We start from the raw sequence: 14,932 nt of genomic DNA on the forward strand, positions 1-14,932 counted from the left end.
GGTCCCGCTATAGAGTCGCCCCGGCGGGACCCAGAGATCTCCAGAGCGGATCCGTTAATCCGATCAGAAGGAATCGAGACACAGAGTGATCCCAAGCTTCCAGCGGCCGGAAGGACGGCGCCTTGGACCCCCTTCGGACAGGTCAGTTTGGATCCCCTTTAGGTACCCCGCAAATGTCGACCGCCTCACTTTGTGCTTTGACCTCTTGCCAAATAACACATGGATGATGGGAGTTGGAGTAGTAGGGTGGATTATGGGAGTTGGGGTAGTAGGGTGTATGATGGGAGTTGGAGTAGTGGGGTGTATGATGGGAGTTGGAGTAGTAGGGTGTATGATGGGAGTTGGAGTAGTAGGGTGTATGATGGGAGTTGGAGTAGTAGGGTGGATGATGAGAGTTGGAGTGGTAGGGTGTATGATGGGAGTTGGAGTGGTAGGGTGTATAATGGGAGTTGGAGTGGTAGGGAGTATGATGGGAGTTGGAGTAGTAGGGTGGATGATGTGAGTTGGAGTAGTAGGGTGGATGTTGGGAGTTGGAGTAGTAGGGTGGATTATGGGAGTTGGAGTGGTAGGGCTTCCACGAGGGATTGGGCTCATTGAGTACTCCTGCCATATTTCTACTATTTTGTTGTTTATTTATTTATTACGGCCGAAATAAAACAAAAATACGAAAAAGAGCTGCGTTTCGAATCCAAGTCAACAGATGAAGCGGAGATTTTCCCAGACTGAGCCTTTAATTGGATTAGAGGCCAGGCCTTGGGCTAATTGGGGAATCAGGACTAAATCCCCGCCTTCGTGTTCCCTTTGCCGACGCTCGCTTGGAAAAGTAGTAATTCGTGCCGAATAAAAACAGTTTGATGGTTGTAGATGATGGGATTTGTAGTCCAAGGACATAGTGGATGACTGGGTTTGTAGTCCCAAAGCATAGTGGATGGTGGGGTTTGTAGTCCAAAAGACACAGTGGATGGTGGGAGTTGTAGTCCAAAGACACAGTGGGTGGTGGGATTTGTAGTTCAAAAGACACAGTGGATTGTAGGAGCTCTATTCCAAAGACATGTTGGGATTTGTAGTTCATAGACACAGTGGGTTGTGGGATTTGTAGTCCAAAGACATTTGGATTTGTAGTACAAAGTAGATTGTGGGATTTGTAGTCCAAAAGACACAGCGGATTGTGGGAGTTGTAGTCCAAAGACAAAGTAGATTGTTGGATGTGTAGTCCAAAAGACACAGTGGATTGTGAGAGTTGTATTCCAAAGACAATTTGAGATTTGTAGTACAAAGACACTGGATTGTGGGATTTGCAGTCCAAAGAAACAGTGGGTCTTGGGATTTGTAGTACAAAGACACAGTGGATTGTGGGATTTTTAGTCCAAAAACATTTTGGGATTTGTAGTACAAAGATACAGTGGATTTTGGGTTTTGTAGTTGAAAGACATTTTGGGTTTTGTAGTCCAAAAACAAAGTGGATGATGGGGTCTGTCATCCAAAAACATGGTGGGGTTTGTAGAATAAAGACACAGTGGATGGTGGGATTTGTAGTTCAAAGACAGAGTGGGTGGTGGTGTTAGTAATCTAAAGACCCAATGGATGGTGGGATTTGAAGTCCAAAGACACATGGGTGGTGGGATTTGTAGTCCAAAGAAACTGTGGATGGTGGGATTGGTAGTCCAAACAAATTTTGGTTTATGGGAGATCCCTTGGGTGGATTGCAAATGAATTGTGAGCCAGGTTTGTGATGCAGCAGCGGAACAGTCGAAGGCGATCCCAGGTCCCAAACTAGAAGGAAAGAGGGGAAAGCAAGATGTTTGAAAGGAAAATTGGGATTCCTCTTGAGCGTGGGCTGCCAAATCCTGCCCAATCTGCCTTTTTGACCCTTTCCTCCCAGAAATGGGAGGCCATATTAATGAATAACTCGATCCCATTGATCCGGGGGCAAATTCCATCCAGCATTTGCCCCAAAATTGCCGTTTCCCCCTCAGCCCTAAGGTGAAGGGGGGCTTCTGGGAATGCAGCCCCCCCCCCTCTGTTTGCTTTCCTTCCTCCCCAAAGAAAGCTGGCCTGAAACAAACTCATCCCGGGTTCAAATCCTGGCCTTTCCTTTTAGGAAAGAAGCAGGTCAGTCAGTTCCAATAGGTTGAACATTCAGAGGAAAGGCTGGGAGGAGAAGAGAGTCAAGAGACGGCTCATTCCTACATACAAGAGCTCTCTTTCTTTCCTTCTGTCCTTCTTTCCTTCATTCCTTACTTCTCTGCCTTTCTTTTTCCTTTCTTTCTTTCCTTTCATCCTTCTTTCCCCTTTTGATTTTCCTGATTCCTTCCTTCCTTTCCTTCCACCCTTCCTTCATTTTTTCGTTTTCATTTTTCCTTCTTTCCTTCCTTCCTTTCTTTCGTTCCATTCTTCCTCCTCCTTTTTCATTTTCATTCTTCTTTCCTTCTTCTTCTTTCCTTCCACCCTTCCTCCCTATTTTGCTTTCATTTTTCCTTCCTTCCTTCCTTCCTTCCTTCCTTCCTTCCTTTCCTTCCATTCTTCCTCCTCCTCCTTTTCCTTTTCCTTCCTTTCCTTCCAGTCTTCCTCCTCCTTTTTCTTTTCCTTCCTTCCTCTTCTTTCCTTCCTTTCCTTCCATCCTTCCTCCCTTTTTTGTTTTCATTTTTCCTCCTTTCCTTTCCTTTCCTTTCCTTTCCTTCCCTTCCTTCCTTCCTTCCTTCCTTCCTTCCTTCCTTCCTTCCTTCCTTCCTTCCATTTTTTCCTCCTCCTCCTTCATTTTCATTCTTCCTTTCCCTGCCTTCCTTCCCTTCCCTTCCCTTCCTTCCTTCGTCTCTTTTTTGTTTTCATTTTTCCTTCCTTCCTTCCTTCCTTCCTTCCTTCCTTCCATTTTTCCTCCTCCTTCTTCATTTTCATTCATTCTTTCCTTTCCTTTCCTTCCATCCTTCCTCTCTTTTTTGTTTTCATTCTTCCTTCCTTCCTTCCTTCCTTCCATTTTTCCTCCTCCTTTTTCATTTCCATTCTTCCTTCCTCCTCCCTCCTTCCTTCCTTCCTTCCTTCCTTCCTTCCTCCCTCCCTCCCTCCCTCCCTCCCTCCCTTCCTTTTATGTTTTCTTCTTTTACTTCCTTCTTTCTTTCTTTTCCTTCCATCCGTTTTCCTACTTTTTCATTTCCTTCTACCTTCCTTCCTTCCTTCCTTCCTTCCTTCCTTCCTTCCTTCCTATCTCTATCTATCTATCTATCTATCTATCTATCTATCTATCTATCTATCTATCTTCCTCCTCCTTCTTCATTTTCATTCTTCCCCTTCCTTCCTTCCTTCCTTCCTTTCCTTTCCTTCCATCCTTCCTCTCTTTTTGTTTTCATTTTTCTTTCCTTCCTTCCTTCCTTTCTTCCTTTTTTCCTCCCCTCCTTCATTTTCATTCATTCTTTCCTTTCCTTTCCTTCCATCCTTCTTCTCTTTTTTGTTTTCATTTTTCTTTCTTTCCTTCCTTCCTTTCTTCCTTTTTTCCTCCCCTTCTTCATTTTCATTCATTCTTTCCTTTCCTTTCCTTCCATCCTTCTTCTCTTTTTTGTTTTCATCCTTCCTTCCTTCCTTCCTTCCTTCCTTCCTTCCTTCCTTCCTTCCTTCCATTTTTCCTCCTCCTTTTTCATTTCCATTCTTCCTCCCTCCTCCCTCCTTCCTTCCTTCCCTTCCTTCCTTCCTTCCTCCCTCCCTCCCTTCCTTTTGTGTTTTCTTCTTTTACTTCCTTCTTTCTTTCTTTTCCTTCCATCCGTTTTCCTACTTTTTCATTTTCTTCTACCTTCCTTCCTTCCTTCCTCTATCTATCTATCTATCTATCTATCTATCAATCATCTATCATCTATCTATCTTTCTTTCTTTCTTTCTCTCTCTCTTTCTGGTGCCTGCTGCCCTTCTAATCCGATCCTGCCCCCAAATCCTTTTCATCCGAAGGACGTCAGCAGACAATGATCAGCCTTGGAGGACTGTCCTTGGGATCCACCGTTTGCCTTGAGTATCCCAATCAATCAATCAATATGTGATTCATGTGTATCTTTGATCTGTCTCTTTTATGAACCGAATTTGAATGTGTGCTTGTAGGATCCAAACGGCCCAAACACGTCCGCCACCCTTCAGATTAGACCTGGCAGCGGAGGGACCCCCTCATTGCCCCCAATTGCAGTTTTAGGACGGGATCGAAGTCCAGTTTACCAATCCGATAAGGGCTTGGCCCTGAAAGGGCCGGAGGGGCGGGACCCACCCCACCCCACCCCATTGACCTGCCTGCCGTCTCTTTAGGCAAGGCCAGACGGAGCTGGACAGTCGCCTGCCATGAGGGTCCTGGGCCTGGCGCTGACCCTCGGCTGCATCCTAGGGGCCTTTGGGGCAGAAGGTGAGTCCTATTATTTGGGGGGGGGGGGTCTCGATTAGAGATATGCAACCCATTCAAAAAATGGTTCAAACGTCATTACAAAAGTGGAAGGCACTGTCCTTTCATTTCTAAAGTGTTTCTAAAGCACTTTAGAAACACTTTAGAACACATGATGGGCTCTGCCAGGACGAAAGGAGGCTTGTGTGAACTTCTGAGCTTCTCCTTTTCTGAGGTTGACTTTTAAAGGTTGTTCGGGGCTTGCATAGCATTGTTAAGGCCCCATTTTGCCCATTTGGTGCCATTTAGGAGTTTTTTACGGCCTCTTTAGTGTGTGCCAGGGCCCGTTTTGCCCATTTGAAGGGCTGTTGTGTCTGTGCAGAGAAAGAGGAGAAAGGAAACAAAGGATGCAGCACAGCAGAACTGTAGCTTCGGTATAGGTCCCCCTAGAGGTCATCTAGACCAGCCTTCTGCAAAGAGCAGAATGCGTTTGTCCAGGTTGGAAGCGAGAAGAAGGGATGAGAGGCGATGTTGGACGTTGTTGTCCTTGGGATTCATCACCCCGGCGGGTTTCGGAGGCTCACTGGCAGTAATGCATAGCACTGCTCTGGTTTGGGCCCAAGAAGGAAACACTGCATCCCAAGCCAGGACATCTTCACTGTGTGCCAGGGCCCATTTTGCCCATTTGGTGCCTTTTAGAAGTTGTTTAGGGCATCTTTAGTGTGTGCCAGGACCCATTTTGCCCATTTGGTGCCTTTTAGAAGTTGTTTAGGGCCTCTTTAGTGTGTGTCAGGACCCATTTTGCCCATTTGGTGCCTTTTAGAAGTTGTTTAGGGCATCTTTAGTGTGTGCCAGGACCCATTTTGCCCATTTGGTGCCTTTTAGAAGTTGTTTAGGGCCTCTTTAGTGTGTGTCAGGACCCATTTTGCCCATTTGGTGCCTTTTAGAAGTTGTTTAGGGCCTCTTTAGTGTGTGCCAGGACCCATTTTGCCCATTTGGTGCCTTTTAGGAGTTGTTTAGGGCATCTTTAGTGTGTGCCAGGACCCATTTTGCCCATTTGGTACCATTTAGGAGTTGTTTAGGGCATCTTTAGTGTGTGCCAGGACCCATTTTGCCCATTTGGTGCCTTTTAGGAGTTGTTTAGGTCCTCCTTTGTGTGTGCCAGGGCCTGTTTTGCCCATTTGGTGCCATTTAGGAGTTGTTTAGGTCCTCCTTTGTGTGTGCCAGGGCCCATTTTGCCCATTTGTTGCCATTTAGGAGTTCTTTAGTGACTCTTTAGTGTGTGCCAGGGCCCGGTTTGCCCATTTGGTGCCTTTTGGAAGCTATTTAGGGCCTCTTTAGTGTGTGTCAGGACCCATTTTGCCCATTTGGTGCCTTTTAGAAGTTGTTTAGGGCCTCTTTCGTGTGTGTGCCAGGACCCATTTTGCCCATTTGGTACCTTTTGTAAGTTGTTTAGTGTTTGCCAGGGCCTGTTTTGCCTATTTAGTGCCTTTTAGAAGTTGTTTAGGGCATCTTTAGTGTGTGCCAGGGCCCATTTTGCCCATTTGGTGCCTTTTAGAAGCTGTTTAGGTCCTCTTTAATGTGTGCCAGGGCCCATTTTGCCCATTTTGTGCCTTTTAAGGTCATCATTCCACCTTCTTCCTGTCATTCTCCCACCTCATTCCCTTCTTGATGCTTTTTCCCCCCTTTCCTCCTTGCGTGGGAAAAATAATACACGTTACTTTGTAATATGGAGGTGCAGTTTTCCACAATGTCCACATGAAGGCAGCACAGAGTCGCTTTCCCATGACTCAATGGTGCACTTTCCTACCTGGCCACTTGATGGCAGCAAAGGATTGCAGATCAGAATCTCAAGGCAAGGGCAAATATTCCTGTGTCCACAAGAGGGCAGCAAAGGGAATGGCCCTTAAGGCAGTGGTTCCCAACCTTTCTAGTGCCGTGACCCCTAAACACAGTTCCCCATGTTGTGGTGACCCCCGAACATAAAATTATTTGTGTTGCTATTTTATAACTGTAATTTTGCTACTGCTAGGAATTGTCACATAAATATCCGATATGCAGGATGTCATAAATTGAACATAATTAATGCATAGCGATTAATCACAAAAACAATATGTCTGGGAGAGTGTGGACAACAGACGATGGTATCTGCAGTACCTTCGACCAATGCAGCTCTGACTTCCACAGCCGAGACCCCCACGCATGACAGAGCAGGACCACACTTGGCACACAAAACCCCCATGATCAACAGGAAATACTGGAGCAGTTTGGGAGGAAGTGAGAGTGACTTAGGGGAGATGTAGTTCACCTATAATTGGAGAGTATTCTGAACCCAAACAATCCTGGATCTGAACCCGTGCCCTTGGGGCGGGGCCAACGAAGGCGGTCTCGCGACCCCTCCGAAATGACCAAGCGACCCCCCTGGGGGTCGTGACCCCCAGGTTGAGAACTGCTGCCTTAAGGCTTCCCCTGCCATATACTTGACATCACTCAGCCATTGCCTTTTAAAATAATAATAATAATAATAATAGTCATGCAACCTTCCTGCGTGATCCACTGCCAGGACCAATCTCAGCCAGGTGAAGAAGATGTCAAAGATAGACACCCTCCTGTTCGGACTTTGGTTTTGGGTGACCCCATCGTTATTATCCTCCCGACACAAAAAAAGTCATTCTCCGTCTCCCTTTCTTCGTTCACCTTTGGAATCCCCTGCCTAGTGGTTTTGCATGAGTTGCACCAGAGGACCCTAAAAGGTACCCGTTGTACTAAATGCTTTTTTTGTGTGTGCCTGCAATCGGGCAGAGTCTTGCGAGGGCCGCTGCGACAAGGGCTTCGATGAGACGCGCAAGTGCCAATGCGACGAACTCTGCGCCTACTACCAGAGCTGCTGCGATGACTACTTCACCACCTGCAGGTCCAAAGGTACGTCTGTGGCGGGGTTTATAGTTCTACAGGGGTCAATCTAGGATACATAGTTCTTCTAAGGGAGGTCCTTTTTCTGTCTTTCCAGAGACCCGGGGGGACGTCTTTCTGCAGCCGGAGGATGATTATTTGGACTATGAGGACCCCCCTAACGTCACCGCGTCCTTGACCCCTACCAGCCCTACAACTTATGGCACTTCAGGGGATGTCTTTGAATACCATTGGACGGAGACCCCTGAATTGGGGACCTTTGCGGTGACCACAAAACCCCCCACAGAGACCCCCACCATTGCGGCAACTGAGGAAGAGGAATATCTCTGCAGCCACAAGCCCTTCGACGCCTTCACCAACCTCAAGAACGGGTCCATCTTCGCCTTCCGGGGTACGGCTTTCATCTCGGGGGGAGGGGGGGGCTGTTGTAGGTTTAAAGCCCCCGTTACGATTAGGGAGCCCTGCATTGGTATTGGGGGTCCCTAAAATGTCCTTGGAGGTCTCTTTTCAAATTAGGGAGCCTTGCATTCAGATCGGACATCCCTAAAATAACCTTGGGGGGGGGGTCCTCTTCCGTATTACTTGATATTGGTGGTCCCAGTTGTAAAATTATGGGTTTTCACATGGTAACTCGAGGTCCTTGTATTGGCATTGTCCCCACATTGGTATTAAGTGGGGGGGGGTGCTTTTCCCCTTAAATGCCGTTTATTAACTCCGGAGAGCCCTCTATTGTCATTGAGGAACCCTACATTGGTATTGGGGGGGTCTCCACTGTGGCATTGGGGTTCCAACGTTTCAATTGTAATGCTACTAATTGTGTATGGAGAGAAAAAGGGGGATATAAATAAACATAATGATAATAATAACAACAATAAGAAGAATTGTTGTTGTTGTTGGATCATTGTTGCCTCATTGTTGGATCATCAAATGTCTAGATGTCATTGGGGTTTGTGAAAATATTCGAAGGTTCAATGAAAATGCAATGAAACATTGTTGCCACCTTGTTGGATCATCAAACGTCTAGATGCCATCGGGGTTTGTGAAAAGATTTGAAAGTTCAATGAAAATGCAACGAAACATTGTTGCCACATTTTTGGATCATCAAATGTCTAGATGTCATCAGGGTTTGTGAAAATATTTGGAAGTTCAATGAAAATGCAACAAAACGTGGTTGCCACATTGTTGGATTATCAAACATCTAGATGTCATCAGTATTTGTGAAAACATTTGAAAGTTCAATGAAAATGCAATGAAACATTGTTGCCACGTTGTTGGATCATCAAACGTCTAGATGTCATCGGGGTTTGTGAAAATAATAATAATAATAGTGTTCGACTTGTGATTTTGTGATATGAAATCCAGCATATGGATCTCATTTGCTGTGACATACTGTGTTTTTGTGTCAGTAAAATAATAATAATAATAATAATAATAATAATAATAATAATAGGGGTCCCTACGTTGGCATGGCGGGTCCTATGTTTGTATAGATGGGCCTTTTGGTACCCCTGTGTCCCGCCTTGCAAGGCCGTCGTGACACCCTTTTTTCCTTTGCAGGGAAATATTTCTACGAACTAGACGAGAAGAGCGCCGTGCCGGGATACCCCAAGCTCATCCGGGACGTTTGGGGCATTGAGGGGCCACTTGACGCCGCCTTCACCCGCATCAACTGCGAGGGCAAGACCTACCTTTTCAAGGTCAGGAACGAGGATATTTCGGGGACGATGGGAACTGCAGTCCCGAACAAGCACTGCACCTATTTCCCTTTCTTCTTCTCCTCCAGGGAAACCAATACTGGCGCTTTGCGGACGGCCTCCTGGAGCCTGACTTCCCGCGAAATATTTCCGACGGGTTTAAAGGGATCCCGGACGATTTGGACGCCGCTTTTGCTCTCCCGGCCCAGAATTACTTCTCCAGCGAAAGGGTCTATTTCTTCAAAGGTAATTCATTCAGGAAAGGGACCCTCAAGGTCATCTAGCCCAACCCACATTCGTTGCAGGAAAACGTGGCATCAAATGTCTAGATGTCATCGGGGTTTGTGAAAATTATAATAATAATAGTGTTCGACTTGTGATTTTGTGATACGAATGGGCAAACTTGGACCCTCCAAGTATTTTGGACTTCCAACCCCCCAATTCTGAAGCTCTATTTATACTCGTAGAGTCTGAAGGGACCCTTGAAGGCCATCTAGACTGACCCCTTCTCTCTTAGGGCGCCATTACTGGTCCTACGACTTTGCCCACCAGCCCAGCCGGCAGGAGTGCGAGGAAACATCCCCTTCGGTGGTCTTTGGCCATTACGCCCAGATGAAGGACCGTGACTTTGAGGACATCTTCCAGATCCTCTTCGGCGGAGTCCGGCGGAGTGAGTCTTTGATTGGGCTAATAATAATAATAATAATAATAATAATAATAATAATAATATGTTTATTATGATATTCATTATTATGTTTATTATTTAAACATAATAATAAATATTTATTTAAACCGATTTATTTTTCTCTCCACAAATGAGACTTAAAGCTGCTGACATTAAAAGCATTTGAATACCATTGGAAATCTACAAATATACAAACATCAAAATATAATTAAATATCAATGGTATTAAAAAATTCAGCTATAATAAAAAATGATGATGATAATGATGATGACGATGAAAAGTTGCATTTTACACAATTGCGTCTCCCATCATCCCCTGATTTGTCCTATTATTTTCCAACCAATGCTATATCCCTTTGGATTGCACCTTCCATCATTCCTGGTCATTCTTCCATTTGCATCGCGTCTCCCATCATCCCTGATTTTCCTTCCATTTGGATCACACATTCATTCATTCCTAGTTTATCTTCCCTTTGGATTGCATCTCCCATTATCCCTGGTTTTTTCCATTTGGATCACACTCCCCATCATCCCTGATTTTCCTTCCTTTTGTACATCACCTTTACATCATGCATTATTTTCCTTCCCTTTGTATTGCATGTCCCATCATCCCTGATTTTTCTTCTCTTTGGATTGCGCCTCCCCTGATTTTCCTTCCCTTTGTATTGCATGTCCCATCATCCCTGATTTTTCTTCTCTTTGGATTGCGCCTCCCCTGATTTTTCTTCCCTTTGTATTGCATGTCCCATCATCCCTGATTCTTCTTCCCTTTGGATTGTGTCTCCCATCATCCCTCATTTTTCTTCCCTTTGTATTGCATGTCCCATCATCCCTGATTTTTCTTCCCTTTGTATTGCATGTCCCATCATACCTAATTTTTCTTCCCTCTGTATTGCATGTCCCATCATTCCTGATTTTTCTTCCTTTTGGATTGCGTCTCCCATCATCCTTTATCTTCCTTTCTGGGCAATGCTACATCTCTTTGTACCGCCCCTCCCATCATCCCCTGTTTTTTCTTCCCTTTGGATTGTGCCTCTCATCACCCCTGGTTTTCCTTTCTGGGCAATGCTACTTCCCTTTGGATGGCAACTCCCATCATTCATTTGGATTGTGACTCCCATCACCCCCTTTCCTTGCAGGTGGGGCCAGCCGCCCGAAGTCTATTTTCCGCGACTGGCGGGGGATCCCAGGGCGCCTGGACGCGGCCATGCTGGGCCGGCTGTATGTGGCCCCGAAGACGAATCCTGCCCCTCGGCGCCTCCATCGGAAGCCTCCCCGCCGTCACCGCAAGAAGTACCGCCGGCGCCAGGGCTGGGGACGATGGGACCCGCTGTGGGAGTGGCCGCAGGAGAGCTCCGAATCGGTGGAGATAGACTGGTTCCTTGGCGATACCTCTCCCTGCCAGCCATTGCAGAGCGTCTACTTCTTTGTGGAGGGTGAGCACTTTCCCCTTAGGGGATGATGGGTCTTCCAGTGTCTCAAAGGAACACCCCCCCCCCCCGGCCACAATTTAAGGCTGTGAAGTCGACCTACGTTATCATTGGCATATTGGAGTTCTATAACAGATGTTGTAGGTCTTCTTCTGAATGCGCACAGACTACACTATCATTGACATATTGGTGTTCTATAAGAGATGTAAGTCTTCTTCTGAATGCACACAGACTACGCTATCATTGACATATTGGAGTTCTATAACAGATGTTGTAGGTCTTCTTCTGAATGCACACAGACTATGTTATCATTGCCATATTGGAGTTCTATAACAGATGTTGTAAGTCTTCTGAACGTGCACAGACTATGTTATCATTGCCATATTGGAGTTCTATAACAGATGTTATAGGTCTTCTTCTGAATGTGCACAGACTATGTTATCATTGACATATTGGAGTTCTATAACAGATGTTGTAGGTCTTTTTCTGAATGTGCACAGACTATGTTATCATTTACATATTGGAGTTCTATGTTGTAGGTCTTCTGAATGCACACAGACTATGTTATCATTGACATATTGGAGTTCTATAACAGATGTTGTAGGTCTTCTTCTGAATGCACACAGACTATGTTATCATTGACATATTGGAGTTCTATAACAGATGTTGTAGGTCTTCTGAATGTGCACAGACTGTGTTATCATTGACATATTGGAGTTCTATAACAGATGTTGTAGGTCTTCTTCTGAACGCACACAGACTATGTTATCATTGCCATATTGGAGTTCTATAACAGATGTTATAGGTCTTCTTCTGAATGTGCACAGACTATGTTATCATTGACATATTGGAGTTCTATAACAGATGTTGTAGGTCTTCTTCTGAACGCACACAATGTTATCATTGCCATATTAGAGTTCTATAACAGATGTTGTAAGTCTTCTGAATGCACACAGACTATGTTATCATTGACATATTGGAGTTCTATAACAGATGTTATAGGTCTTCTTCTGAATGTGCACAGACTATGTTATCATTGCCATATTGGAGTTCTATAACAGATGTTGTAGGTCTTCTTCTGAATGTGCACAGACTATGTTATCATTGACATATTGGAGTTCTATAACAGATGTAGGTTTTCTGAATGCGCACAGACTACGTTATCATTGACATATTGGAATTCTATTACAGATGTTATTGTGACCTTTCTTGAGTGTCTCCAATGAGGGAGACTGTGACCTGGATGCCGTATTTATGATCATGGGAGTCAGCAGGGACCCTAAAGGTCATCCAGACTGACCCCCATTCATTGCAGGAACCCATTCCTCAAGGCAATCCTGTGTGTTAGACTTCTGGCCTTGAATATCTCTGAAGAATAAAAGGGTCAGATATATCTAACTGAGTTGCCGTGTGGCTGAGAAAGGCGGGCTATAAATATCGTAAACAATATGCCAATGATAACGTAGTCTATGCGCATTCAGAAGAAGACCTACAACATCTGTCTTAGAACTCCAATATGTCAATGATAACGTAGTCTGTGCACATTCAGAAGAAGACCTACAACATCTGTTATAGAACTCCAATATGTCAATGATAAGGTAGTCTGTGCGCATTCAAAAGAAGACCTACATCTGTTATAGAACTCCAATATGCCAATGATAATGTAGTCTGTGCACATTCAGAAGACCTACAACATGTTATAGAACTCCAATATGCCAATGATAACATAGTCTGTGCACATTCAGAAGAACTACAACATCTGTTATAGAACTCCAATATGTTAATGATAACATAGTCTGTGCGTATTCAGAAGAAGACCTACAACATCTGTTATAGAACTCCAATATGCCAATGATAACATAGTCTGTGCGCATTCAGAATAAGACCTACAACACCTTTTATAGAACTCCAATATGCCAATGATAACGTAGTCTGTGCGCATTCAGAAGAAGACCGACATCTGTTATAGGACTCCAATATGCCAATGATAACGTAGTCTGTGCGCATCCAGAAGACCTACAACATCTGTTATAGAACTCCAATATGCCAATGATAACGTAGTGTGTGCGCATCCAGAAGACCTACAACATCTGTTATAGAACTCCAATATGCCAATGATAACATAGACTGTGCGCATTCAGAAGACCTACAACACCTGTTATAGAATTTCAATATGCCGATGATAACGTAGTCTATGTGCATTCAGAAGAAGACCTACAACATCTGTTATAGAACTCCAATATGCAGATGATAATAAATAATCTAAATAACTATATTTCTTTCCATAGATAAGTATTACCGTCTCAACCTCAGTACCCGACGGGTGGATCGAGTCTATCCGAAATACCCGCGGCCCATTGCCAAGTATTGGCTGGGATGCCCTTCCGAAGAAGAGGATCTGGCTTAAAGTTCGGACTGGAAACCGGAGCGGATGCGAGCGCGGTCCAATAAAGCGTGTTTTCCCCCCCTTTCTGCGTCTTCTGCTTATTCATGGATTCAAAGAGATAATAATAATAATAATAATAATAATAATAATAATATCTTGATAATCCTTGTTTTTGGAAATTTTAATGATTGCGTGGATTGTTTACGTCGTTAAAATGTTGCCCTGAAACGCGGCGACGATGACATTATCCAATAAGTATTATCTCGTAATATTAAATTAATATGATTCAAATTATTATTCGAATAAGCACGAATAAGATTATGATTTTTCTCAACTGAGTTCAGGCAGAAGTGGGCGGGGCTTCGAGGTGGGCGGAGCCTCCCCTGGGCTTTATAATAAATTGAAAAAGCCCCCCCCCCCCCCCAGTGGCTTTTCCCACTCCACAGAGATGGACGCGGAGCGGGTGGGAGACCTCTTCCCTTCCAGGCTTCCAGCCGAGGCCCCTGAAGGTAAGCCTGGTGGGATTTTAATGGGAGGGACTACATAGCCCATCATTCTTTATCCCCATAGAAAGAATGACAAGTTGAGGATACTGGGCTTTGTTTCCCCCCCTCAATTAACCTTTCTCTCCTTTAGTGGATAATGGGATTTGTTATTCTCCAAATATCCCCACCTAGGGCGAGTGTCAGGTTGGGGATACTGGGCTTTGTTATCCTCCAAATAACATTTATTTTCCCCCATAGAAAGAATTACAGGTTAGGGATGCTGGGCTTTGTTATCCCCAAATATTTCATTCCCGCCCCCCCCCCCGCAACAGAGGGAATTTTAGGTTGGGGATAATGGGCTTTGTTATCGCCAAATAATATTTCATTCCCCCCCCCCCCCCCCCACATAGAGGGAATTTCAGGTTGGGGATGCTGGGCTTTATTATCCCCCAAATAACATTTATTTTCCCCCATAGAAAGAATTACAAGTTAGGGATGCTGGGCTTTGTTATCCCCAAATAATATTTCATTTCTTCCCCAATGGAGGGAATGTCAGGTTGGGGATGCTGGACTTCATTATCCTCCAAATATCAAGTTGGGGGTTCTGGGCTTTGTTATCCTCCAAATATCCTCTCCCCATAGAGAGAGTGTCAGGTTTGGGATACTGGGCTTTGTTATCCCCCACATAACATTTATTTCCCCCCCATAGAAAGAATTACAGGTTGGAGATGCTGGGCTTTGTTATCACCCAAATAACATTTACTTCCCAGCCCCCAGTAGAGAAAGCGTCAAGATGGGGATGCTAGGCTATGTATTCCTCCAAAAAGCATATTTGAGGAGGGGATACTGGCTTTATCCTCCAAATATCCCCCCATAGAGGAAGTGTCAGGTTGGGGATACTGGGCTTTGTTATCCCCAAATAATATTTAATTTTCCCCCCAATTGAGGGAGTGTCAAGTTGGGGATGCTGGGCTTTGACGTCCCCCAAATAA

General features: G+C 44.8%; 2 protein-coding genes across 2 annotated transcripts in view; both read left to right on the forward strand.

The window, feature by feature from the left end:
• Nucleotides 1-58: 58 nt before the first annotated feature.
• On the forward strand, nucleotides 59-13,539 carry VTN (vitronectin). Its single transcript, XM_060756769.2, has 9 exons — nucleotides 59-141; nucleotides 4,279-4,372; nucleotides 7,151-7,270; nucleotides 7,359-7,652; nucleotides 8,819-8,958; nucleotides 9,045-9,201; nucleotides 9,473-9,625; nucleotides 10,779-11,075; nucleotides 13,358-13,539. Exons 2-9 carry the CDS (start codon nucleotides 4,312-4,314, stop codon nucleotides 13,474-13,476), a joined length of 1,341 nt encoding a protein of 446 aa, XP_060612752.2. The 5' UTR covers nucleotides 59-141; nucleotides 4,279-4,311; the 3' UTR covers nucleotides 13,477-13,539.
• A 320-nt stretch (nucleotides 13,540-13,859) lies between these two features.
• SEBOX (SEBOX homeobox) overlaps nucleotides 13,860-14,932 on the forward strand; it is a gene marked incomplete at its 5' end in the record, with an annotated part of 5,663 nt that continues 4,590 nt past the window's right edge. The window contains one exon of the mRNA XM_060756770.2: nucleotides 13,860-13,964. Within this exon, the coding sequence (XP_060612753.2) occupies nucleotides 13,860-13,964 (105 nt within the window). The remainder of the gene's footprint in view (nucleotides 13,965-14,932) is intronic.

The sequence above is a fragment of the Anolis sagrei genome, chromosome 11 (genome assembly GCF_037176765.1).
Source record: "Anolis sagrei isolate rAnoSag1 chromosome 11, rAnoSag1.mat, whole genome shotgun sequence".
In the NCBI taxonomy this organism is placed as follows: domain Eukaryota; kingdom Metazoa; phylum Chordata; class Lepidosauria; order Squamata; family Dactyloidae; genus Anolis; species Anolis sagrei.

What these genes read in the sequence shown, in the direction of transcription:
- VTN (XM_060756769.2), top strand. Translation starts at nt 4,312, where the DNA reads ATGAGGGTCCTGGGCCTGGCGCTGACCCTCGGCTGCATCCTAGGGGCC. An exon ending in AGGGGCCTTTGGGGCAGAAG is followed by an intron (nt 4,373 to 7,150) that starts GTGAGTCCTATT and finishes GCAATCGGGCAG; the next exon opens with AGTCTTGCGAGGGCCGCTGC. An exon ending in CACCACCTGCAGGTCCAAAG is followed by an intron (nt 7,271 to 7,358) that starts GTACGTCTGTGG and finishes CTGTCTTTCCAG; the next exon opens with AGACCCGGGGGGACGTCTTT.